General features: G+C 51.3%; 1 protein-coding gene across 2 annotated transcripts; it reads left to right on the forward strand.

Moving 5' to 3' along the window:
* Positions 1 to 423: 423 nt before the first annotated feature.
* On the forward strand, positions 424 to 24,785 carry LOC117227539 (high-affinity choline transporter 1). Of its 2 annotated transcripts, none has more exons than XM_076521597.1 (14): positions 424 to 698; positions 7,692 to 7,789; positions 10,239 to 10,463; positions 13,234 to 13,341; positions 15,145 to 15,373; positions 15,489 to 15,717; positions 15,898 to 16,135; positions 16,729 to 16,835; positions 17,118 to 17,221; positions 17,320 to 17,450; positions 17,819 to 18,096; positions 18,393 to 19,004; positions 19,346 to 19,542; positions 20,099 to 24,785. In XM_076521597.1, exons 3-14 carry the CDS (start codon positions 10,292 to 10,294, stop codon positions 20,370 to 20,372), a joined length of 2,679 nt encoding a protein of 892 aa, XP_076377712.1. In that variant the 5' UTR covers positions 424 to 698; positions 7,692 to 7,789; positions 10,239 to 10,291; the 3' UTR covers positions 20,373 to 24,785. The 2 variants fall into 2 exon arrangements, with proteins under 2 accessions (XP_076377712.1, XP_033338764.2); XM_033482873.2 differs by lacking the exon at positions 424 to 698 and adding an exon at positions 2,318 to 2,728.
* Positions 24,786 to 24,873: the final 88 nt, after the last annotated feature.

Genomic DNA, 24,873 nt, shown 5'->3' on the forward strand with positions numbered 1-24,873 from the left:
TTGTCTCTCCCCCGTTCTCACCTCCTCCGATGGCGGCGGGTTCAAAACTTCCCTGGAACGATGGCTCCCCTTCGTCTTCGTGACGCCACGCCATCGCACCGTTGCGTCGAGCCGCGCCGCCTCGTGCTCCTTGTTCCCAGCCTGTCGCCCCGTCGGCGAACCTATTTCTTTGCTAGTTCCCGTCGCTGGTTTTCCTCCGTCCCCCATTCTCCTAATGGGTAACGCCGATCGACCGTGAAACCCACGTTGGCCGGTCGTTTGTCGCGTCGTTTCTTTTCGGACGGCTCTCATTGTCGCTAAGTGGTGGAACAAAGAATCAGCATCGCTATTATATTATTGGCTCGTCTAGAGCACTCGGTCTTTATCTTTCAATTTAGCTCCCGCGCCGTTATCGTGGTCTAGTAACTCTTTGATTGGACCGTTGTTCGCGCTGTCGCGTCGCCTCGCTCGTCGGACGTAGCCGTTTTTTCCATCGGTCCTGCCGCCTTCCTTCGAAAGAATTTAAAGGCAGTTTACCATTCGATACCTCGACCGTCGAATTCTTCGCCGGATCTGCACGTGCTTCCGCGTCTTCGCAACACCATGATCCATCGCGTTCCCCGTTTCTCCCAGGCTTCTCTCGAGATCGATCCTGTCTCGTTCATCGGACAGCTCCGGTCCGTGCCGATAGCAGCTTTTAAAGGATATTTCATGAGAGAGTAAGTCAAAGGAAATCCGGTTCCAGCAACGCGTCCGCGGACGCGCGGGTCTCCCTTAGACCCGTGACTCCTGTTCGCGTCCTTTCCGTGTGCTTAGACTCGCCTCGCTCTTCACTTGAAGTCTACTTCTGTTCCACCCGGGTCTACGGATTCACCCTCGTCAGCCAATAACCTCTTGCTCCGGCTCCGACTGCATCCTTTTTAAATCCCACGACTCGCTCCCTATTGGCACAACACTCCTCCTCTACCAGTCTGCATCCCTAATTCAATTCTTTCCCGCCTCGTTTCTTCTTTCCGCGCTCGAGCAAACTTCCACCGTTTAATATTATTCCGTTGTCCGGCGTATATCGTTCCTAGCACCCCTATCTCGAAACTTTTCCCTTCGCCCCGAGTCCTTGCTCGTCCACGTACGCGTAGGTTTGCTTCGTTTCATCCTGAATTTTTATTTCTTCTTCCCTGGCCGGATCTCGCGCGCATCTTTCTTCTCGTTCTCTCGAAATCCATCCCCTATCGACCATCGAACCTCCTTCTTCTCGTTTCTTCCTTATATTCCCGGTTTAATCAATCTTCGTTCAGGATCTACTGTATCTCGCAACCCGAAACTCGCTGTCTCCTCGCTATCTTCTCCTATCAAACCCACCCCAGACTCGTCTCTTAAACCCGAAAATGTAATTTTCTTCCTTCCTCTTTTCATTTTCCTTTCCCATCTCCCCTACCCCCTTTATGTTCCTAGACTGACCACGCTCCCACTTCGCAACCGAACCCTTCCCATCGCTCCCAAACTCATTTTCCCAAGCCTTACAACCTTTCCTCCGTCTCCTTCCCCGTGTTCTCAAACTCGACCATCCCTCCCTCTCCCCCGCATTCCCAGACTCACCTCTTAATCCATAAAACTCCTCTCTCTCTCTCTTCCTCTGCATCTCTCTTTCTCTCGCTCTGTTTTTCTCCTCGACGCTCCTGGACTGACCTCAGCCTTCATTCAGAATCTCCTCCTCACGCCCGCGCACCCTCTCGCAGTCTCCCTCGTCCGACAACAACCCGACTCCGCGCTCTCTTTCCGAATTCTTCTCTGTCCTTGTTCCCCTAGCCGGGGAACTCTGTTCAAATTTGCGATTAGTCGCCGAACGACTGTTGTCGAAGTCTTCATTGTCGCAGGCCGCTTCGCGTTTACGAAATTATCGGAGTTTAAACGTCGAAACAGGATTCGTCGCACGATTCTAGCACAATGATTTCACGTTCGAAGCCTGTCCGGTGCCACGGCAAATTTTTATTTATAAAAGTTAACAGTTCCGTTCGATCCCGGCTCAAACTCACCCCCTAGAGCTCCCCACCCCGACACTCAGAATTTCTCTCCCTGAAACTTCTCCGCACACATTCCTAATTCCAGCCTCCCTTCGACCTCCCCGCCCCTCTGCTACGCTGTCCCCTCCACCCACTCCTCGTCTCACCCTCTTCATCCCTCTGCCGGCATCGTCGCTCCCGCTCTCACTCTCTCTCTCTCTCTCTCCCTCTCTCTCGTTTCTCTCTCGGGGATCCACTCTGCTCCCCGCCGCCGGAAACAGCTTCCGTCCTCGTCTCTCTCCCTCTGCGACACGACCCCCTGGCAAGGTGGCGGTCCAGCGCGCAGATCGTGTCGGCCGCACGGGATGCTGAGTCCGGCGTAGGATCAGTCGTACGCCTGGCTCCCACCCGTCGACGTCTGCCGGGTTGTTCGTCGAGTGGTCGAGACGTCGACGATTCGTCGATAGCGTCCGCGTGCCGACTCGCAGAATCTCCATCGTCGTCTCCTCGCGTCGCGGTCCTCGTTCGCGGTTGTCGAGGGTGCAGAGGGACGTTCGCGCGCGCCCATCTCGTCTCCGGCGGCCGAAAACATCCCCCCGCGACTCGTCCTCGCGGTTCGCTACGCCGCGGCCGTTTAGCCACGTCCAGAGAAAAACCCGTTCAACCCCGGTTCGACGGTGACTCACTCGGACTCGCAGCGAATCGAACCGCCATGGAGATTCTCGCGTGAGAGGCGTGTTCTTCCGGGGGTAAGTCGCCCATCTCTTCTACCCTACGACTCTCCGTTCTAGAGGAGGCGGAACAGTCTATTCCTGTGTGTTTCGACCCGCTGGATTTCGGGCACTCGGGACACGCAGGACGCGCGACGCTTCGCATCTGTCCGGGGTCTCGCTACGGGGGTGGGAGTGTCGTTACTTTGGCAAAAGGGGCTCTGTGGTGACGCTGGTTTTCGGGAAGATTGTTTTTGGGAAATTTCGTCCGCGGAGAAAGCAGTTTTTAATGATATCGCGAGAGCTCGCGGAGGATCCTAGAGTTTGTAGAACGGGGGCTTGAACGTCGACGAGATGATTCTAGGCGGACTCTTTTCGATCTTTTCTATCGAACGCGTCGAAGGGAGGACGTTCGATATTCGTATCGAGCGTTGCGAGATGTTTGCGACGCATTGGAGGACGAAGAGATCGCAGTGGCCGTCCTAAATGATTTTTGAAAAATCAGGGTGACGAATCTTGCGAAGAACCGTGGCGTTTATGGCGGGGCTTAATGATCCACTCGGGGATGGGGTGAGTTACGACACGGTGGTCGGGGAAGGGATTCGATTTCCTCCGAGGACGCGTTCGTTCGCTCGTTGAAAACTAGGAAAATGTTGGCATCTGGCGAACCGTCGCCTAAAAATGGCAGTGGTAAACCTATGGGGATCCGGTGGTGGTGGTGGTGGTGACAGAGACGACGCGAGGCGCGACCTAGGGTGCTTTCTTTTCATTGGACATAGAACGGTGTATTGTCTCTAGAACTTTATCGCTATATTGCCTTTGTCTCGAATCGAATTCAACGAGCCGAGTTCGCAAAGGGAAGTAGTTTTGTTTACGCTCTGCAGGGGGGAAATATTCCGAGGGGTTCGTCGATGAGCACGAGGATCGATGAAATTTAAATCCAATCGGAAGAGTCGATGTTTTAGTACGGAAGAATCGAAGCACCGTCGGACGCAACACCCGGTTTTCGATAGACTCCGGAATAGGTAACTTCTCGAACGACAAAAGCGTTCGCTCTCTTTCGGGAAAATGGAACCCGAGAGGAATCGAATTCCCCCCGCAAGAGCCCGCGAGAAACTAGCTTGCCCCATGAATAAAACGCGAAAGATACCGCTCCGTTCGCTAAAGAATCAACGAATCGTTGTTCCGGGAGGAAACGGCGCAATGGGCCAACTATGGGCCACAATGGGCCATAAATAATGAAAAGCTTCGGTCGTTCCTTTAAAACAAAACAAAAGCTATCCGCGCGCTCCTGTCGCGAGAAAATGTAAACGGGATTTCTTTTCACCGAGAAGAGTGAGCGAGTCTTTGCGAAAGATCTAATAACGATCTACGAACAGGCGAAGAGGATCTGTTCAACCGAGCACGTCCGCTTCTTTTTCTTCTGAAAAGAAAGCTCGAAATGAAATCTCCGTTACGCTGTTAAATTCTACGCTCGTTGTTCGAACGAACAAAAGTCTCTGTTTCGCGAAAGTTCCACGAAGAGCAAGGAAATGTGGAGAAACCCGTCGAGTACTCGATTCGTAGAGGAAAGCCGCGTCGATTCGAAAAGCAGACGTTCGACAAACAGAATTTGGAAAAGCTCTTGCTCGGAGCCGGATCTCGAAATCCGGCATTCGAGCATCCCGGTCGACTCGCGTGCCCCGTTCGCCATCGATTCGAAAATCCCCTACTCGGCCGGAAAAATCCCTAAACGGAGGAGAATGCCTCCAGCAGAGAATGACCAATCGTCGATCGAGCATTCGGCCCGAGGCACGATGTTCCAAGGGACCCGATTGTTTCTCGCTCGTTTCAATCCCGGCTCGAAGTAACAGAGACAATAACCTCCTCCGCTCTTGCCCCGTCCTCCCGCGACGGTTCCGTCTCCGCCGAGCCAAAAGATCATCCGCGATCGAGGATATCTTTTACCGGTCCCGGAAAAACACCGGAAAGAGAGAGAGAGAGAGAGAGAGAGAGAGAGGAAGGGAGAAAAGCGGAGGAATGTTACGATAATCGAGCAGCCTGGCGAGCAAATTTTCTTCGAAAGGAAACAGACCGTCGGGTCCTTAAACTTATTCCCCGGACGAGTCATTTAACCCTCGACGGCTTCTTCGTCCCTGCCGCAACCACCCCCGCACCGCTCCTTAATCTCTTCAGAGCCGCTCTCGTAGTGTACGGTCTCTGAAACGCTTTTCATCCATTCCAATTCACCCGCGTTTTCTACAAATTTATAACGAGACTCCTACTTCCTCTCTCTCTTTCTCTCTCTCTCGCTCTTTCTGGATCTCGTTCCGGTTCTCTGGCCCGCTCCCTCCACCGGTATTTATTCTCTTGTCTTCGCGGTCGTTTCCGCTCGTTAATTTTTTTCGTTACACTTAATTAGTGAGCGATTTCAGTAACGAACGACCGACCCCCTGTTACCACCGCCCGCTTTGTTCTTGGACAATTGTACCTGAAACGTTTACGCGCGTTACGCAAGTTTTATCGTGTATTCTCCGGTTTCTCTGTATTTCTCGTTGCGGCCGACCGTCGCTGGAATAAATCCGCGCGACAAAAGTCGAGCGAACGAATTCTAGCTAAGGAAACGTTGCAATTCTGATTGCACTTTGCGCAATTCTGGGAGCTCCGTTTGTCGGATCGTCGAGATCTTTCGAGGGGATTGCCGGAGGACGTTTCTATGGTCGAGCAATAAATATCGAATGAAAACGTAGCACCCTCGAGTCCCCTGGGAACGCTGGGAAAGCGAAGAAATTAGCTGGTAGACATTCCCATCGAGATCTTTTGCTCGGTTTCGACGACGCGACGCCTTGGCGACGCTGCGATTCTTGGACTTCGAAGCGAAAACAACGATCTCACCGTTGTAGAAGAGCGAATCACGAAATGAGCTGAGAAGGGCCGTTGGACCGGCGTAGCCGATGGAAGCGTAATTTGAATCGGGGCCGCCTTATCCGTGGCGAAGATGGATCGGCGAGGAATCGATCGTTCGCGCGGGGACCGATCGGCAATTGGCAGCGGCGCGGCGCGGGCACGGGTTAATTTATTGATTGTCGGTTTTCCGTGTTTGGAGAGTTTAATGCGATGCCTCTGATTGGGGCAGAATATGTAAACACCGGTCGTGCTCGTTTTAATTGGTTTGTAAATGAGAACGATGAATCGTCGGCGGATTGGAAGCCCGGTGGAAAAAGGAAATCTTGATGGCTGGCAGATTCGAATGGGATTCGTTTTAACCTTTGCGCCTAGCGCTGCCGCGTGCTGCATACATAATCCTCTAGCATTTCGTTTACAGTCGTTTTAACAGCGACGACCGAATAATACGCCGGCAATCGATTCGCCATTATTACGCCGCGCCGACCGAAACGTTATGCATTTATGACGGCATAGAAATGCTCTTTGGACATTATGAAACACACGGGATTCGATCAAACGCGACGCGATTCGATTTGCTTTTTTATCTACCATTAATATATACCAGAACAATCGCGAGAGAGATCTCGATCCCTTCCGACTCGTTTAGGAAAATGCAACTTCGCGCAGAGTTCTTTCATCGAATGGCTGTGGGTTTGTTGTTTTTATGAAATCCATGTTCGCATCGGGTTCGCCTGGTTTTCGGCCCACAATTTCTATTCAACGTTATTCAAAATGGCGTGCGTCGGCCTCGCTCTCGCGTTTATTTCGACGCTGTACCGTTCGCTCGACGCGCTCGTTTTCCGAATTTACACGCGAAAGGGATCACCGTTCTCCGAGCTTTTCGATAAATAAGGTTTTTTCTTCCGGATCCGACACCGCCGATTACCCCGCAACATTTCCCACGCGAAAAAGGCGCTCGGCGACGTTTCCCCGCGAGTTAGGCGACGCGTCCCGTCGTCGCGAAATCACGAATTTCAAACGTCTCTGATTGCAGAAAGCGCGCACTTTGCCTCGAAGTTACCGAAAACCGAGCTCTCTACCGTCGCCTCGGCTCCCGAAACACGTGTTTCCCGATGCGAAATGTTAACGAGTTCGCTTTGAAATCATCGGCGAAACTGTCGTAAATGGATTTCGAGCTCCACGGTTGCTGTTTCTACGAAACCGTCTAGGAAATCGCCCCGTGCCGAGTTACGCGGTTGAAACGCTGGATAAACGTTCCCCAAGGCTATTTCCGAACTCGACGATCTTTCGTTTAAATTTTACAGATCTAGTTGCTGGCTTCGGATTTTTATGCACGCCTGTACATCGAATTTATTTCGGTTCCTAGAACATTCCTCTGTTCGCAATTGTTTCTGAACAGCTTTGAAAGAAACAGAAAAAAGAACATTATTCGATGCACCGCAGACGGTATTTTATACCGAATCCGATCGAGGAACGATCCGTTTAGCCGGCTATCAAGATTCCTCCCGATGAAAATAGAGCAAAAGCGCTATTGATTTTTATTACCGAACACGTTTCGGTCGCAAATAACCTCCGCCTCGAGTATTAAAAGCGATTAAATAACCGCGGGTCGGTGATAAAACTGTTCGAAAGATATAATAGTTGTTGGATCGACGTAAAAAGAATAGGAAGACGGAAGCTACGCTCGTTTCGACCGTCCAAGGATCCCATAACTTTGCGTTCTAAATCTTTGATACGACATTAAGAGCTTCTCGAGCTTGCCGTGCAAACTTTCATTAAAACCTACATTAAAACGAGACTTCCAGGATGGCTCCCGACCAATCCATCATGGTCGACAGCCTCCTCGGAGGCTCTCGGAATCGTCGTGCTCCGCGATCCATCGAAACAGCCGGCAATTTCAGCCGGACAATCGGCTCTGCGTGGAGATCGAACGGACACCTCTGAAAAAACGCGAAAAAAACGCGAAAAAACGCGGGAAAACGTGGAAAATCCGGGGAAGCGAACAAAAGGAAAAGTTTGGCGGGTCGATTAAATCGAGACGATAGTCGGCGTAGTTTCCCGTCGAATGGGAACAACCCGAGCCTTTCTAATTTCTCGCGTACGGCTTTTTTTTCAGACCCAGCCGACGAGCAAAAAGGAAAAAGCGAGCGGCCCCGATACAGAATTAATAATGCCGAGGGGTAGGAGCGGTGCGGAGGATCGGCTGAATTTTACGTGAGTATAGCAGCCTATCCGGAACCAGAAAACCAGAACCGGAGAGGTCACGACCCGACGACCCGACGACCCAACGTGTCCGATATCTGGGCCACACTTGAATTTTAATCCGCGCTGCAATTGCCGCCGCGGTCGATTAGCTCCTTCACCGTGTGCTCTCTCTCTCTCTCTCTTGCTCTTTCCCTCTCGGCTTCTCTCTCTCTCTCTCTCTCACTCTCTCTGTCGGTTGCTTCAGCTCTCTTTTGCTCGACGAGTTTACCGAGCTTTAACTTTTGCCCCCTTGCTCTCTCGCTCTCTCTCTCTCTCTCTCTCTCTCTCTCTTTCCCTCTAGGTACAGTGTCGCTGACTCTTTTCCCGGTGGCAGCGTGCCGGGACAACACTCGCCTCCAACCTCCAATCTTCTCCTCCTCCTCCTGCTCCGGTGAAAACGATACCCGAAACTCTCCAGCGAATTTTATTGGACACCGCGCGATCAATACTTTCACGCCCGGAGCGATTGTCGCGGGCCAATTGAAAGCAAATTCTTTCAACGGCATTTCGACCGCATGCGTTTCGCGCGGTACAAGGATTCTATTAAAGGACAAATTGTTCGTTAGGGCCGAAGGGTCGAACGAGAAACGATTCGGCGGTACTGTTCGGATTTTCTCTACTGAAAATTATGCGATAGAAAATTGAGAGGGCGAAGCGTCGCGTCGGTTAGCTTTCGCCAGAGGGTAGTTCTCGTTCAGGGAACAGGCGCAGTTCTCGCCGGTGATTCGTCCGCAGTCATTATCCCAGGTACCGATCCGTCGACGCAGTTGATTCACGTGTCCGCCGAGTCATCGAGAACGTCGCTCGCGCGGCACGAGAGGTCCTCGATGGAAGAACACAACCGCGGTATCACGATTGTTCTGTCGATACTGATTACGCCCGCCGGAAAATTAGTGTCGAGCGGATTCCAGCAACTCGAACCACCTCCATCCTCTTCCCCCAATGTCCCTCTGTATCTCTCGCTTTCGTCCTCCTCTTCCATTCCGCCGTGTTCCTCGGGCCACGGGGGTTCCGTCACGGTTCTCCTCGTCCGCGAGACACGCGCGCAATTACAAGCCCGTCCTCGTCGCGTTGTCACCCTGTTAATTAACGATTCTCCTTTGGCGCGAGCATCGACAATGCCTTTAAACTTCCCAAGGAAATTACAATCGCCCCCGGGGGGAATCCCTCGCAGCTACGCGGAAACGTAATCCTATCGCCTCCGCTCTCCGCCGCGGCGACAATGAGAGAGAATCGGCTTGCCGAGGAAATGATAAAGTAACTCTGCAGGTCACACCTTCCAGCGATTCGAGAATTCGTCCGTTCAGCGATTCGGATTCTCTTCGTTGCCAACCGGTCGATCGTGGCAAGCCGATTTTTCTTTCAATTTTTCGCAAGCTGTCGCGTCGACGCGCGACGGCCGCCAGAGGGTTGATAACAGCGCGAACAGGGCAGTTTTCACGCAACGAAACAAGTATTGACCAAGGTCGATACTCGATACAGTAATGTCTCTCTAATCGACGCTCGGATTGTCCACAAAAATGAACAATTTGGGAGGAGGAGACACGATTATTCGTGTTTAATCGTGATTAATCGTATCTCCTCTTCCCAAATTGTCCATTTTTCTGCACAATCCGAGCGTCAGTTAGGATCGTACTCGATTCATTGATCCTATTTTATCCCAGGCGACGTCCACCGACCCTCCGCGGCGATAATTTTAAAATAATCTTACTTCCAGCTTCATTCGTTCGTTTTATTTATGTCGCGGCTAATAGTAACGGAACGATTTTATTTTTATTAATTCTATCTGAACTGTCCGGTCTAAAGATAAAAGGCACGTGGGCGTGACTGCGATAAAATTACGATTCGAGACCCCGGTTGCTATAAAATCAATTGATAAGCTCACGGTTCTGCCGACGCTCGAAACTTTCGCCGTTATTTACGGAAAATTGCTTGGAAGTTTTACAAAATGGCAGAGCCAGCTGTACCGGTCATTATAATTCTTCCGTTTAAAATTTCTAATCGCGTGAAATTCCACAGAGACCGTGGATCGCGGGAGAAACGACTCGGAGTTGCAACAGCCCCGAGCGCGAAGGGTCGATCGCGTCCGCCATCGAGGCGCTATCGCGAATATAATAAATAAATCGAGGTTCCAGGCGTGTACGAGCGGACCATACGTTTCCACGATGCCTCCCTGTTCTACCTGCGAAACAATGGAACGGAAGCGGAGATGCTTACGGTTCGACGCGACAACCCCCGTAGCCGCTCGAAGCGCGGCGTGTTATAATTAGAAAACGGCGTTGCGCGAGTCGGTGTGAAAAGAGAGAGACAAAGATGAAAGAGAGAGAGAGAGAGAGAGGGAGAGAGAGAGAGGAAAAAGAGAGAAAGAGAGGAAGGATAAAGAAAATATGCTCGGCGTAACTAGTGGTGGTGATTACAGTTACAGGGGATCACAGGGTTATCCCAGACGAGGACAAAAGTGAAGCCGCAGCGATGGGGGTGTACGTGATAGGGGTGGTCGGCGTGATCGTGTTTTATCTGGCCGTGCTGGGTGTCGGCATTTGGGCGGCCGCCGTCAAGAGGAAAAAGGCACGAGAAGTCCAGGATGCCATGATGCTGGCGAATCGCGGCCTCGGCCCGCTTCTTGGTATCTTCACCCTAATTGGTGAGTCAAAGAGCAACCCCGTTCCCCGCCCCTCTCGCGCCATCCCTTTGATCTTTTTCTTCGCTCCAGCAGGCCAACAACGCCGGACAGAACCGGGGTACGCGAACAAAATCTGTTTCTGCCGATCGCGCTTCGATCTTTCGTACCACCCCGTAAAGCCTTTTTCCTCCTTCTCTACGCCGTTGCTATTTTTTGTTCTCCTCTTTTTTCGATTGTGACGCACTCGCGGCCGGCCATTGTTCCGCCATTCGAGAAGCCGGTCATTCTGGACGCACAAAGAACGTCGGCCGAGCGTGCAGGCGAGCCCCGTTTGATGAAACTTTCCACGGAGTTCCACGCGAAAATGCTCGTCGCGTTGTTATTTTTTTTTTTTTTAGCGACCCATATTCGTGTTAAGGGGGTGAAACCACCCTGACGCGGGTATTTAAATGCGTGGAGCGAGCCGAGCCGAGCCGAGGGGACGGAACGGAACGGCGAATACAAAAGTTTCGCGGTCTCGCGCGAAGAATAATCGGACGGAAACTGGATTTCAGGGGAGAGACGGGCGTCGTTCTTGGGATTAGTTCCCTACTCGTTCCCGGGGAATATCTGTGCTGCGACAATTTGTATTTGCAAACTCGTTCGTCTCGAAAACCAAAAGTATTCGAAGAATACTCGGCCGGCATCGTGCATCTTGCGTTCGAAATCGTTGTCGAACCCTCTCCGTCGACGTATTCGGGATAACGAAACGATATCTCAAGATCGATTCGAGTAAACAAGATGTTATAGCTGGACGTCGGAGATTGGATCGAACAATCGCGATTAACAGCAAAGCAAAGAGACCGCGGCAGAAAATATTGAAAACCTCGGCGAGGTTATTATTAAAGTAATAAAAAGACCGAAGCGAAGAGTATCGAGGAGAGCGGAGGGTTCCGGGCGGAGGATATTGAAAGGAACGGAAGAGTAAACTACTTAGCAGACCCCATCAGAAATGAATTAAAAATCTCATTAAAGAGACCGAGGCTGCTCGCGTTGCCCGGCGATGGAACAGAATTCAAGAATTCTAGCCTGGTAATCCTTGTCGGGCAAACTCGGATCTAGTTGTTGCTCGTCGGCCGTGGCCAAGTATCCCGAGGGGGAAATTTCCAAATTATGCTCCGATAATCCTCTAAATTGGACGATTCGAGATCGGGCGGGTTTCTCCTTACGTGGATTAGGAAACTCGAGAAGCTCGAGAAAGAACGAGCTCCTGATAATCCTAACTGGCCTCGTCAGACTGCTGGCATTAGACCGAGACCCGAGCCGAGAAGCTTGAATTACTGCGGTCCATTAGAGCCGGCCGACGTTATCGCAACGCTCCTACAGAAATCGATTTGCCGGCTTCTTTATTCGTTCGTTGCTCGTATTTAACCGCGTTCGCCGCTAACGCTAACGCCGCGCGCATCGAGAATTTAGTTCGTTTGGAATGTCTACGAGAAACAAATCCGGGAAGAATAATCGCGAGCGAATAGAAAGGATCGGTGGCGAAAGAAACGCGAGCAGGAATCGAGAGGGCGCGGAAAGAAAAGAATCGACGGTAAATAGAATCGACGAACGCGATCGCTCGTCCATCGGAGAAAACCGAGCCGAAACGAACCGTGAGTCGAACGATTAAGTTAGAGAACCCGGCGACGCGGGGGTCGTTGGGAAAGAGTTCCAGGCTAACGAAGAAAATCCGCGGGAATCAGTTTTTCCGGCGCGTTCCTATTCTCCCATCCGCTCCGAACCGCTCGGCTCGAACGTGCACAGAGCACACGCGAGTTTTATCGGGGACAGGCAGTGGGACACCGGGGAAATCCCGCTTTGTCGCCCCGTCAATTGCATTTCTCGCTCGACCGTTCTTCGCTCCGAGCATTTATTCCTGCTTTCTCGCTTGTTTCTTTCTCTCTCGCTCCCTCTCACTCTCTTTCTCTCTCGCCTTTCTCTCCGACGTTTTTCCTTTTTCGAATTTTTTCCACCCCCTCCCCTCTCGTTCTTCCGTTCCGTTTACCCGTCCCGCTTACAAGCACCGCGTTCCGCTCGACTCGATTCAACTTGCGATTCATCCGCGCTCTATTTCTGCGGTGGAAAATCATTTTTCCGTCCGTCCATTACCTTAATGAACGCCCCGCCGGGGAGGGAAAAAACGCCGCGGCCATAATTATCTTCTCTTCCGACGCCGCGCCGAGCCGCCTCGATGGCCTCGTATGAATGGGAGGACCGATGCGATGGGAGGAACGCGTTTCGAACAAGTTTTCGCTACGCGATTGCCGAGCCACGCTCGGTCACCGCGATCTTGAGAAATATCCGCTCGTGGCTTTGCATCGCCTCTTTCGCATCCTCGTCGGCGGATTCACGGGATCAAGGCGATGCGATGCGGGGGTTGCTTTCCTCTTTCGCGTTCAGCCCCTCGCTTTGTCGCGATCTCGCCGCGACGATCGTTTCGAGCGGAATTTAATAAACGCGACCGACGTTTCTTTCGACACCGTTTCCTTCTCTTACCGCTTTCTCGGCTTCGCTCTCCGACTTTCGAAGAAGCGGATGCTCGAATCGTTCTCGGCGAGACAACTCGCGTTCCTCTTCGAACCGGTTGAAGACGATATAACATTTAGCGATTCCGACACAAAAGATCCAACGTCCGGTAATTCGCGAAGGCTTTCACGGATCACCGGATCACCCGGGTCGGTGTAACATTTTCCCGCGAAAGAGCGATTATCACACGCTCGACCGACGGACTAATTGCGAATACCCGTTTTCTGCTTTCCATGGGAAGCCACGTGGGTCGGCGGCGCCTACGTGAACGGGACCGCGGAAGCCATGTTTACCAGAGGACTGGCCTGGTGTCAAGTGCCCTTCGGCTACAGCCTCAGCCTGCTGTTCGGTATGACCTTTCAAAATATATAACGCCACCTGCTAAAAATGAATACGCCTCTCTCCTATTGTTCCAGCACGTGGCATGTTTAACGTCCGCAGCCTGCGAATACGGTGAAGCCTCCCTAATCGACGCTCGGATTGTACACGAAAATGGACAATTTGGGAAGAGGGGACACGATCGTTCGAGCCTTGCAGTATTAGTTTTTATAGTTACCGATTGTCAACTATTATAAAAGCGAGGCTCGAATAATCGTATCTCCTCTTCGCAAATCGTCCATTTTTCTGCACAATTTGGGCGTCAATTAGGGAAACATTACCGTATTATTTTTGATTATCGTTTTCGATCATCGCCGCGTCGGTCGAATTGTTCGGAGAGAAAATGAACGCAGCTGCCGTATCTCGCTTCGACGGGCGAGCGGACCAGCGATTCCGGATCGCGAATATCGAATATGCGAAATGGCGCGCAGCTCGGGGTGCGTCCTTCGCGCCCAAGGTTTCCGATAACGCGTATCAACGTCGATTGCAACCTTAACCCTTTAACCGACACGCACCAAGGATGAGCATGGCGGCGGAGGAGGCGACGCGCGACGGGGGTGGAAGGGTACAATTAGATCGATGTAGAAACGCGGTCTCGCTGGAAATTGCCAAGGCCGAGGACGTCCGACGTTAGGTAAATTTATCCTTGGCGGACAGCGTGCACGACGCAGCTTTCCGTTTGTCCTAGAGCTTTTATCGGCGACGTCTCCGCGAAGGCTGATCGAAGACCGATCGATTCGAATCCGTGGTCGACGCTCGCGGACGACGTGTCTAGAAACAGCTGACGTAGCGTCTGCGGAACGGAGGGTAGCGAATAATGGGATTCGAGACGGATAGAAGCATCGTGTCAACGATTTTATGAAAAGGCGAAAGACCGGCTTCCCTTATTCTCGCCTTTCTCTATTCGAGCTAACGGGAATCGATCTCGGGCCGCCCACGGACACCATTTTGGGTCGTTAACGCGTTCGTCGTTCGAATCGCGGCGGAAATCGCGCCTTCTTTCGGAAATCTACGGACAATTTCGTAGACCGCCTCGAGTCGGCATTTCGGCTCTCCCGGAGCCGTCCCGTCGGCAAATAATTCGAAATTATTCAAATAATCGGCCGAACCGCGGCGTCCGCTTGTCCGCAGGGCAAACAGAAAGTTCCATGAATCATTCGATTACCGCACTCGGGGTGCGGGGGCGGGAGAGAAAGAGAGAGAGAGAGAGCGGGAGCGGGACGAGTAATTGGCATCGAGCCCTTTTGCCAGCAACTGTCAGCCTCTGCCAAAAGCGAGGAGGATGGATGTCGTCGCGGGACGACACGAGAGGCCGATCGAACTCCAATTAATGAAAGTTCCACGCATTAGCAGCAGAGAGTTTGCGTTCCACTCGAAAATCGAATTAAAAGCGCGATCGAACGATCGAAACGCCGTTGATCCGTCCGCGGTCCGCTCCTCCTCCGCGCCGCAATCTCGCAAAGTGGACGATGTAACGAAGAGACATTGGCATTTTCCATGGGAAAACGATCTTTCGTCGCGGCGACGCGCTTTTTACGGTCTACGCTCGCTGTAAAACAACGCGCACGGAGAATCATTTCAAGAGATAAATCAACGATTCTCTTTCAATCGTCGAGACGTCGTTTGAATCGAAGATAACATCGCGAGGAAGTATCGCGGACTTCCCCTTTGGTTCTTAATTTTTGATTTTCGACGAGCTTTTAGCAAAAGGAGAGAGATTCGGAGACTCGCCTAACCGTGCGCGGATCTTTCTGAGAGTGACCTTGGATCGCAGGCGCGGTGCTGTTCGTGCGACCGATGAGGAAGGCCGAGCACGTGACGATGCTGGATCCTTTTCAAGAGAGATACGGCGCCGGGGTCGGAGGTCTGCTGTTTTTGCCAGCGCTTTGCGGCGATCTGTTCTGGTGCGCCGCGGTCCTCAGAGCCCTCGGCACTTCGTTGGCAGTGGTCGCCGGGGTTGATCCTAACATCAGCGTCTGCGTGTCCGCTGTTTTCGCGGTGACGTGAGTACCGTGTCGTTTTCGAGCGTTTTCGAGCGTTTTCGGAGCGTTTTCGAGCACCGATCGAGAACTTTTTGAACCAATGGCAAGCGATACATACCTGTGTTGGTTGGCGAAGGTACACCATGTTCGGCGGGCTCTACTCGGTCGCGTACACGGACGCCTTGCAATTGGCCTGCATCGTGGTCGGCTTGGGAATAGCTGCGCCCTTCTCCGTTCTCCACCCCGCCGTGTCCTTCGAGAAGAACCTGGCGACCCGCGAATGGCTCGGCGAAATTAGGAACGAAGACTTGGGGGAATGGGTGGACGGAATGCTGTTGCTGATATTCGGCGGGATACCGTGGCAGGTGCGAATCGAGCTAACAGCTTCCAGATATGTTCAATGAGAGACGCGAAACCACCCTCTTCCGCGTCGTTAAGAATCTGCAATCCGTGTCGCGTTTGTTTTCGTTCGTCCACGATTATCCTCTGGCTACCGGAGGATTTATAGTTTTTTCTACGTACCTTGCGATCGAACTTTCTTCCAGGGCTACTTCCAGCGAATCTTGAGCATGAAGAGCACCACGATGGCGATGACGCTGTCGATAGCGTCGATGTCCGGCTGCATGATTCTCGCGTTTCCGTCGGCGTTGATCGGCGTGGTGGCACGTGCCACGGACTGGTCGTTGGTCGACGGATTCAATAAAAGTTGGGCGGCACACGACCCGAACGCTGCGATGCCCATGGTGCTGCGCTATCTGACACCGCAGTGGGTCTCCTTCGTCGGTGAGTGAAGAAGTTCTTCTCGTGCCTCGTTTATCTCGATCGCGTCTGCTAGCTCGGGAACGATTTGTAAACTTTACCGGGAAAAAGGGAGAAAGACGTTTCCCGATGCGACGATGATTTATGTTTGAACGAATCGAAAGAAATTCGACCGGGGTCGAAGAGATTCTACGATTGAATCGAACGAGCCCGTCACTGTAAAAGAATGAATACCGATCGATGGATAGATTCGTCGTCGAATGAATTTAAACGGATCCGAGAGAATCCGACTATTCGTGATATAAATATTTATTCGACGAACTGTGTTCGAATTCGATATCGAACGCGCCAAGCGTCTAAAGAGAAGCGAATAAAAATTTGGTCGAGTCGGTTCAAGCGAAGTCGCGAGTCCAAGAGAACGTAATTAGCTCTCTCGGTGTTCCGACTCGTAGAACACGTTTCAATCAGACCGGAAGATCTCGAAAGAGTAGACGCGGAGCAGCGATCGATAGAGGTAGAACGATTCGATATGCCGCAAAGAAGCGAATGCAACGAGATTTACGAGCACTCGAGATCGCTTTGTTTCCTCGCATTTATACTTGGTAATCGGTCACCAGGGTTGGGAGCGATCTCGGCAGCGGTGATGTCGTCGGCAGATTCCGGCATATTGGCTAGCAGCTCGATGTTCGCCAGAAACGTTTACAGGCTGACTCTCAGACCGAAGGTGAGTACCAAAAAGAAAAGGCTGTCGCGTTCGCCGAAAGTCTGCCGTCGCTGTTTTTCGCAGCGTCCGCATTCTTGGCCAGCACCATCCCCTAAAATTCAAATCCGATCCAATCTCGTACGAACGTATCGCAACGCTGCGGAAAAAGTTCGATGTTTCCATGCTCGTTGTTCCCGCGATTCGCTTCGAAGCCGCGATCCAATTAAATCGTCGGACACTGTGAAAAGAAACGAGACGCGGCGAGACGGGGTAAGATACCGAAGCGAACCGTTTTGCTTGCAGGCATCCGAAAGGGAGCTGAACTGGATACTGAGGATCACGATGGTCGTAATCACGGTACTGTCGACCGCGATCGCCCTCACGGTGGACAGCGTTTATTATCTGTCGTGAGTAGAGCCTTTCGACCGTCCCGGTTCGTTGCTCGGCCACAATTCGAAACGGACCCGGGGGCCGGCGTAATTAACCCGAGGACGTTTCTTTCAAGGTACTTGTGCTCCGATCTCGTCTACGTGATACTGTTCCCGCAATTGCTGGCTGTCGTCCATTGGCCCTCCTTGGTCGACACTTACGGATGCCTGGCGGCCTACTTCGTCGCCGTTGTCTTGCGTCTTTGCGGTAAGCTCGTTCCGTTCGTTTCATAGTCTCGAACATCGTATAGTGTTCGATCGTCGAGTCGCCGTTTGTCCCGCCTTCGAACGATCTTCGCGAACAAGATTACAAAATCGCGAGCGCGCGCGTTCGTCGACCCTCGTGCACCAACGTCGAGAAATTCGGGACCAAGATGATTCTAAGACCGCGTTTTGAAGCTAGGCGATGCCAAGGAACTGTACAGCCATCGAGCAAGCGCCCTTTCATTCTGATACGAGACCGGCCAGTGCTCCACGAGGGTGCGCTCGGCGGTGGCTGATAATAGTTTGAACACGTTGTGTAATCGTTTAGCACTCGACGCACACGATCGTTTACGTTGGCGCTTGCATATTTAGGCGGCGAGAAGGGCCTAGGAGTGCCGGCGCTGATCGAGTACCCGTTCTACGACACGGAAACGCAGACACAGAAGTTTCCGTTCCGCACCGGCGCCATGTTGGCAGCCCTCTTCACTCTGCTCGTCACGAGCTTCTTCACCAGAAATCTCCTCGGGAAGGGCTATTTCCCGCGTTGCTGCGACGTGCTCAGCGTTTACTCGCCCGGAAAATCGAAGGACCAGTCGGGGGTGGTGCAGAGCAGCTCCGGCGCTGCTTTAATGGACACTTCTTCCGTTAATGTGAGTCGCTTTTCAAACAAAACATCCCCGGCCCGTGAGTGGAACGTGCCCGCGATGCATATTCAACGGGAGCCTCTCGAATATGTTGCTCGGCTATCGACGCTCCGATTCGAAGTGTTTGAAATGTTTTCCGCGACCGATTCACATGAATAATTCCCGCGATTCCCTCCGCGGAGGCGGAGGGTCGTCGAGATCCGGCGAGTCTTTGCTGGAAAAATCTAGCTTCCGGTTGGCTTCGTTCCACCGATCGCCGAGCGAGACAGGCTTGCGCTAACTCTCCGTGTTCTGGTGACCAGAAATCGACGTCGGGGATGGACTCCTGCGACGGGATCGGGACCGGAAGCTACGACGACGACAGGACGACCACAAACTCCGTGGAGGACGTGACGGACCGCGACAACAGCACCCTGGGCGGTGACAGCTACGACAAAGGGACCCCGAAGGTGAACAACGTGGTCCAGAAGGCGAACCAGAGCCTCCAGCATCTGCACACCCTGAGGAACTCGATACACCCCAGGCCGATCCCCACGCCGACCCACTACGCGCCGATGCAGGCCACCGACCTCTCCAGAGCTCAGATTTTAGGCGTGAGAAACCTGCGAGGCTCGATCGGCCAGATGCTGCCGGTGATCTCGACGGGAAACACCGTCACCATGGCCGCGATCCCCATGAACTGTACGATGGCCGCGCCCGTCGCCCCCGGGCCACCTTACGCCAGGGTGGCCGACACTGCTATGGGCAACGAGAAGATCAGGGAGAACGAGAGGATCAGCATCGTCGAGAGGAGCAACGCCGAGTTCCAGAACGCTCCCGACAGCATGCTGACCACCATAGGGATCAAGAAGAACGTGAAGGGGGTGAAGCTGGTCGGCATGGAGGGTGGCACCCTTCGGAGACCGTCGTTGCAGGTGAGCGTGCAGGACGTCGCGTCTTCGTAGCCGGCCCCCGATTGTCCTGTTTTCGTTGCGTTTACTTTAAGTTTGTTTCCACCTTGTTACGTTGTTTCGAATCATTTTATTAAACCGCTTGCAACAAGTTTGATTTTCATTTTATTGTTTTTATCGTTGATCGACCGATGGAGACATCCCAGTGATCCCGTCCTTAGAGATTAGGAGGTGCCTTCTCGCAGCAGTTCCCGCTGTTTTTTTTTATCGTTCGTATTATTTTGTTTCGTCGTCGTCGGCGATCGCGAGAAACGGATCGGTTCATGGTCGGCCGTTTTTGGAACGTTGGTTCGATGGATTCGTAGGGCACGTTCTCGCCGACGCCCTCGGTGGAGCTCGTTCACATTTTGGACAGAAGACAAAGCAGCGGCTCGTACGGGCCAGGCTCTCTGTCTCCCGTTCCCATGGGAGTGGAGGCCTGCAAAACCCATGGAACGGCTCCGGAGGGCCAAGGCGGTAACGAGCATTGCAGGATCAAGAGGGGCATCGTCAGGCATCACAGGTATCTATAATAGACGGCTCGTTTTCTTCTTGTAGCGCGTTTTACCGCGGCAGGGACTCGAGAGCCACTTGGAATATCGACGAATTGCTTTCAACTCGGTAATGTTACTACATCGCCGGTGTACGAGTCCGTGCCGCGGCGAAACTAGGGCCCACGGTAGCGATAGAAGCTTGCTCGAACATGGCAAATTAGATCGACCGCTGTTCGCAAAATAATATGCTGCGTTGTTTAAAATTCTTTCGTAGAAGTCGCCTGGCAAACTTAGGAGCTTCGCTTGATCGATTAGTTATTAGTCTAGAGCTTTGCAAGATGATGATGCTGGACGCGCGTTATTACGCGTTCTCCGTAGCCCGTGCTGCCTCTTTGAATGCTCCGAAGCCGAAGCACTTAACGAGACAGAGCAACATCGTTCCTACGACATAGTATTTTGCGATTCGAGGACGAAATTTTCGAGTTCGTCGAGTCAACGGAGAACGATAGCGCGTTTTGCAAATTACCTCCGCATTCCAAGGTCTTCGAACACTCTCTCCGATCATGGTCTCAAACGTTTGCGCAGCTTCAACGACACCGGCGACCGCGCGCTAACCACCTTGGCCAGGCAGCCGACGTATCCTTCGATGCCCTTGCGGCCGGAGGACTGTCGGATGACCTTGGCCAAGAAGGACAGAAGGTCGTCGATCGCCCGACACGGATCCGTCACCACCGAGAAGGAGCTGAGCGGCTGCACCACCGGATTGGTCGTTTGTAGTCCCACCTACAGCATGTACAGCTCGGCCGTCAAGAACTCGAACTACTTCGTCACCGACGACGAAGCGGTCAGCAGGTTTTGAAGAAGCTGCCTAGCATGGCAACCGGGACAACCACAGTGACCTCGTTTCACCCTGATCGATCTTGTACGCGCAAAGGTTCGGCCGGACCTTTCGTTCGCTGCATTTCCCGCGAAGGCTGCCGATTCGACGAACATCTTCGACGTCTTCTCGAACAGCTTGTCTCCGATTACTCGATCGCTCTCCGTTGTACGAAACACCCGCGAACGTCGGCAGCCAAACGTCTCGGGACTTCGAACTTCGCCGACGAGGACCTTTTGTCAACCGCGTGCACGCGTGTTTCCATGTCACACTGTGGTTGTTCCGACAAGGTGCGCGAGCAAGGACCACGAAGAACCAAGATCGTACAATCGACAATCGAATCCCGTCTGATCAGTCGCGCGAGTCCGACCCTTTTCTACCCCCTCCCTCAACTATCGTACAACTCTACCACTGCCCGTTTTACGCGACTTTCGAAAGTTATCCTGGTTTTCTATCGAAGATTTTAAGACGCCGCCTCGAAACGGCCGAGCGACGCGTGTCCACCGGTAGACGATTCTCGGAGAAACATCCGACATTTCGTACTCGTCCGAAATTTCCACTGCAGTACCTTGACCAGAAATAGCGCGTGCTTCCTACGAGTACCACGTTTCTTCGTATTCCAGCCGAATCTCGTCGTCGAACAGCTGCGGTCACCGGTAAATAGAGGCACCGTGTAAATGTAAAGTAAACTTATCGTTAGCGTAAACGCGTTTGATTCGCGAGCAAACGGACGACTTCCTTCGCACTTAATTGTAACGCACTCTCTTATAATCTATCGGGCGAGTGCCCGAATCACCAGATTCGGTCATCGACGACCGGTCGATCGTGTTTTCGCCGGAAAATCTGTGCTCCAAGTCGCGTCGCGGTTCCCGATGCTCGTGTCTTCGGTTGGAAGAGAACCATGCCGCGTCCCTTCGATCTTCGATCATGGCAGAGTCGGCGGCAGAACGACTCGAGGATGGATCGATCGTCCTGGGTCCCATGGTGTCGATCCCGTTTTTCTACCGCGGCTGATCCGCCGAGCGAGTCCGTCGCGAACCGAAGGATCTCTCCCTACTTCGAGTCAAGAAAGTTTATTCTCTAGGAACGGAAATGGATAGCAGGAGGCGAAAGGATTCGTTTTCCGGATCGACGATCGGCGATCCCGAAGGGACTCGGCCCTGGATCGGTACAAGTTCTCGTCCCCGGTCGAGATCCTGTTCAGACTGATTCGCGAACCCGATAAACCCATTCACGTTTCGGACACGGTGATTCATTTTTGTACAAATTACGGAGCGGGCGTCTGTTCGCGCGTGCTCCGTTGTAGATAGAACGATCGATTCGCGGAATAGATCGAGGACCTTTGGCCAGTTTCGTCGTGTACAAGCCAATGATACCTTTTAAGGGACACGATTAAGCACTAGGTAATTATCTACGAGATAGATTAGTCGATTAGGTCGTATAAATCGTTAAGAATGGTGCACGCTGCTACCACTTCTGATGTCCAAAGAGAACGCGAGAGAGAAAGCGAGCGAGCGAGAGAGAGAGAGAGAGAGAGAGAGAGAGAGAGAGAGAGAGAGAAAAGATACGAAATTGATACACGTAGCTGTGAAAGATAGAAGCAGCAGCCTGAGCTTCCATACTCGGCGCCATCTTGTCGGCGTTTCCGGCGGGAAGAAGCATTCCTTCGCTCTAGATGTCCGTTGCAATTTGTAGATCAGTCGTCCAAATTTTGGGGACATAAGAGGTTCGAGATCCAGCGAAACTCTATACCTCGTATCCCCATATACCATGAATCTCCATACCTCGTAGCCTCAGCATCCCCTAATACCCGGATAGATCTTTGAATCTCGAAATCTCCATCCTCGTCTCAACTTTGAATTCCTCGAATTGCTAAACTCGCATCCTCCATGATTCCCAAATGTCTGTAGACGCATCTTAGGATCGACAAATCCTCGAATCTAGGTTTTCGAATCTTTGTTGCCACCGGAAACGCGCTATGGGAAAGAGTCGTGGGTATCCGTTGGTCGAAACAATTTTCGTATGCGTAGGGAAAGGTTAAGCTGCTGGATATAGAACGTCCAATGTATTACGTGCAGATTTATGATATTCCGACAACAAAATACGATATTTTTCCACCGATTATACGTCTAGTCTGTAGGATTACTGTAGCAGTTACGTGTACGGAGGTCTCCGGGTAAATCGATTGTAAAACGATAGGGAGATACACCATATAGTCGCAGATAAAACCTCCGTCGGCTCAAATACCACGTGACAAAGTATAATATAAAAGAAAATGAAATAAAATATCTTAGAGTATCTAGTAGCCCCTCTTGCACGATCTACAGGCGGTTTCCGAAACGAGAAATAACATTTTCCAGAAGTACGTTCCATTCGATCTCCTAACTTTTTTGCTAAATCAGACTTTTTTTTTAAACATCTTGAAACCAAAGTTTCGAACACTCGATCGTTACGTTGGGCAGAATGTGCTCTGAAAGTCAATTTTCTATTATTTTTAGCAGCTCTGATATTCTTTGCAAAAGTCGAGGTCCAATCGTATATTGTAAAATAGTTAGGCAGCTAAAGATTCCTCCTGAATTTTCCGCGTACCGTTTCCGTTGATGTTTCCCACGGTTTCTTTTTACAGAGAAATTGTTAACGAGAAGATCGTAAGCGTGGAATGAACGTCGAAGACCTATATCAGTATTACTAGTACTTAAACGGAGGACAACCTCGTGAAGGACTAACACCCTTCGTAGGGATACTTAATCGATAAGCTAGAATTGTTTCTAGACGATTGTCGGGCTCTGTGTTTGTGGTCCGAATAGCGTCGCTTCTTTAATTTCGTTGCTCACTTTTTCGTTCGAATGTATAAAGCTCTAGTTCGTAACGGTTCAAGATTTGTATATACTTGTTATATCGGCTCCTTGAACTTCCATTTGCAAACTGACTTTATGTCCGAAATCTACCGAAACGATTTTCCGAGCCTAATTAAGACACTGTGTGTGTGTGTGTGTGTGTGTGTGTGTGTGTGTGTGTGTGTGTGTGTGTGTGAATCTCGGTTTTACCGTAAACTATTTGAGATCGACCAATACAGAGTCGCGACCGTAGCAAACTTTAACTCTGAAACTATCGAACGGTCTCCCCGATTCTTCGTTGAAGAAACATCGACGAAAGCTGATTTCGATCGAACAAACCTAGGTAATAACGAATGGACGTTCCATCGACGATCGTGAACGGAAGAATCCGATCGATTCGATAGTTTCAACGTTAACGATTTCGTTTCCTTTACCGCGCTAAATAATTAAATTCCAGTAGCGTGTAGCTTTGTAACATGTATCTTGTACTGCATTAGAACAAGTACAGAAGAACTTTCGTTCGGTTTCGTTCGAGTTCTAACACAATTGAGAAAAATTGTGTTTCCGTGAATCACGTGCCAAATCCTAGGATTAAACTGTATATTAATTAAACAAGCGTATCCCCGCGATATGCGGGCGATTATCTAGGCTTGCCTTAACATAAGGACCGTTCATTACGAGATAAGAATACCCGAATGCAACCCTTTTAGGGTGTAATCAAACTTCCCTGATTCGCGTCAGAGAAAGAGAGTGAATGGGTGTGGGTGTGCGTGTGCGTGAGCGTAAGAATGAGAGAGAGAGAGAGAGAGAGAGCTACCAATAAATTTTTAAAATGTTGTAACACACAAAGCTCGCAAAACTTACCGATTTCAATTTTCTTAGCAAATTACTATTTTCATAGCCTACTTTCTTGAATTGTTTTCCACGATAATAGCTAAATGTTGGCTTATTCCGAACACGTTTCAGAGTTATTTCCAAAATGTCACATTCCGATTCGATGATCGAGTTACGCGAATTATGTACAACCCTGTACCTTCAGTTTAGAGGGTAACTTTGTGTAACAAGCAATTAGTCTTTCGATGATGATCGAACGTCAAACAGATTTCGTCCCTGTCGCGCGATTATCACGAGCAACGACTATAATCGCAAAGAACGACGCTCAATATTAATCGAGACTGTGTCTACACCGTTGCTCGTTACAGTCGCCCCGACTACTTACTATATTTCGCATCGAGTACGGAGATCGAAGGGTCCTTCTGCTCCTATTTCTATCTTATTAAGAAAACTTGTAGGATTAGCGGGAACCGAGCTGTTAGACCGTGGACGTCCGTGCAAATTCTCATGTTCACCGACTATTCACGTCTCATTCTGTTTTGTACATTTCTATACGCCACGAACGCAGAAAATTGACAATGTTCCCAACGTTCGCCTTCAGTTCCACGATTTTACGCGTCTCGATCCTCTGGAGCAGGAAGACCCTCTTAAAACGGCGATCACTGTAAAAACAAAAGCAGTAAAAAAAACGCTCAAAGTGCCGAATAAAGGAGACAAGCATGTAGACAGTGTTTGCTTTACTTTTAATCGCATTCGATCCTTCCACTTACCTCTAAAACTCTAAACGATCGTATAAATCAGTATTCTTCGAC

Source organism: Megalopta genalis, chromosome 5, assembly GCF_051020955.1.
Source record: "Megalopta genalis isolate 19385.01 chromosome 5, iyMegGena1_principal, whole genome shotgun sequence".
NCBI lineage: Eukaryota > Metazoa > Arthropoda > Insecta > Hymenoptera > Halictidae > Megalopta > Megalopta genalis.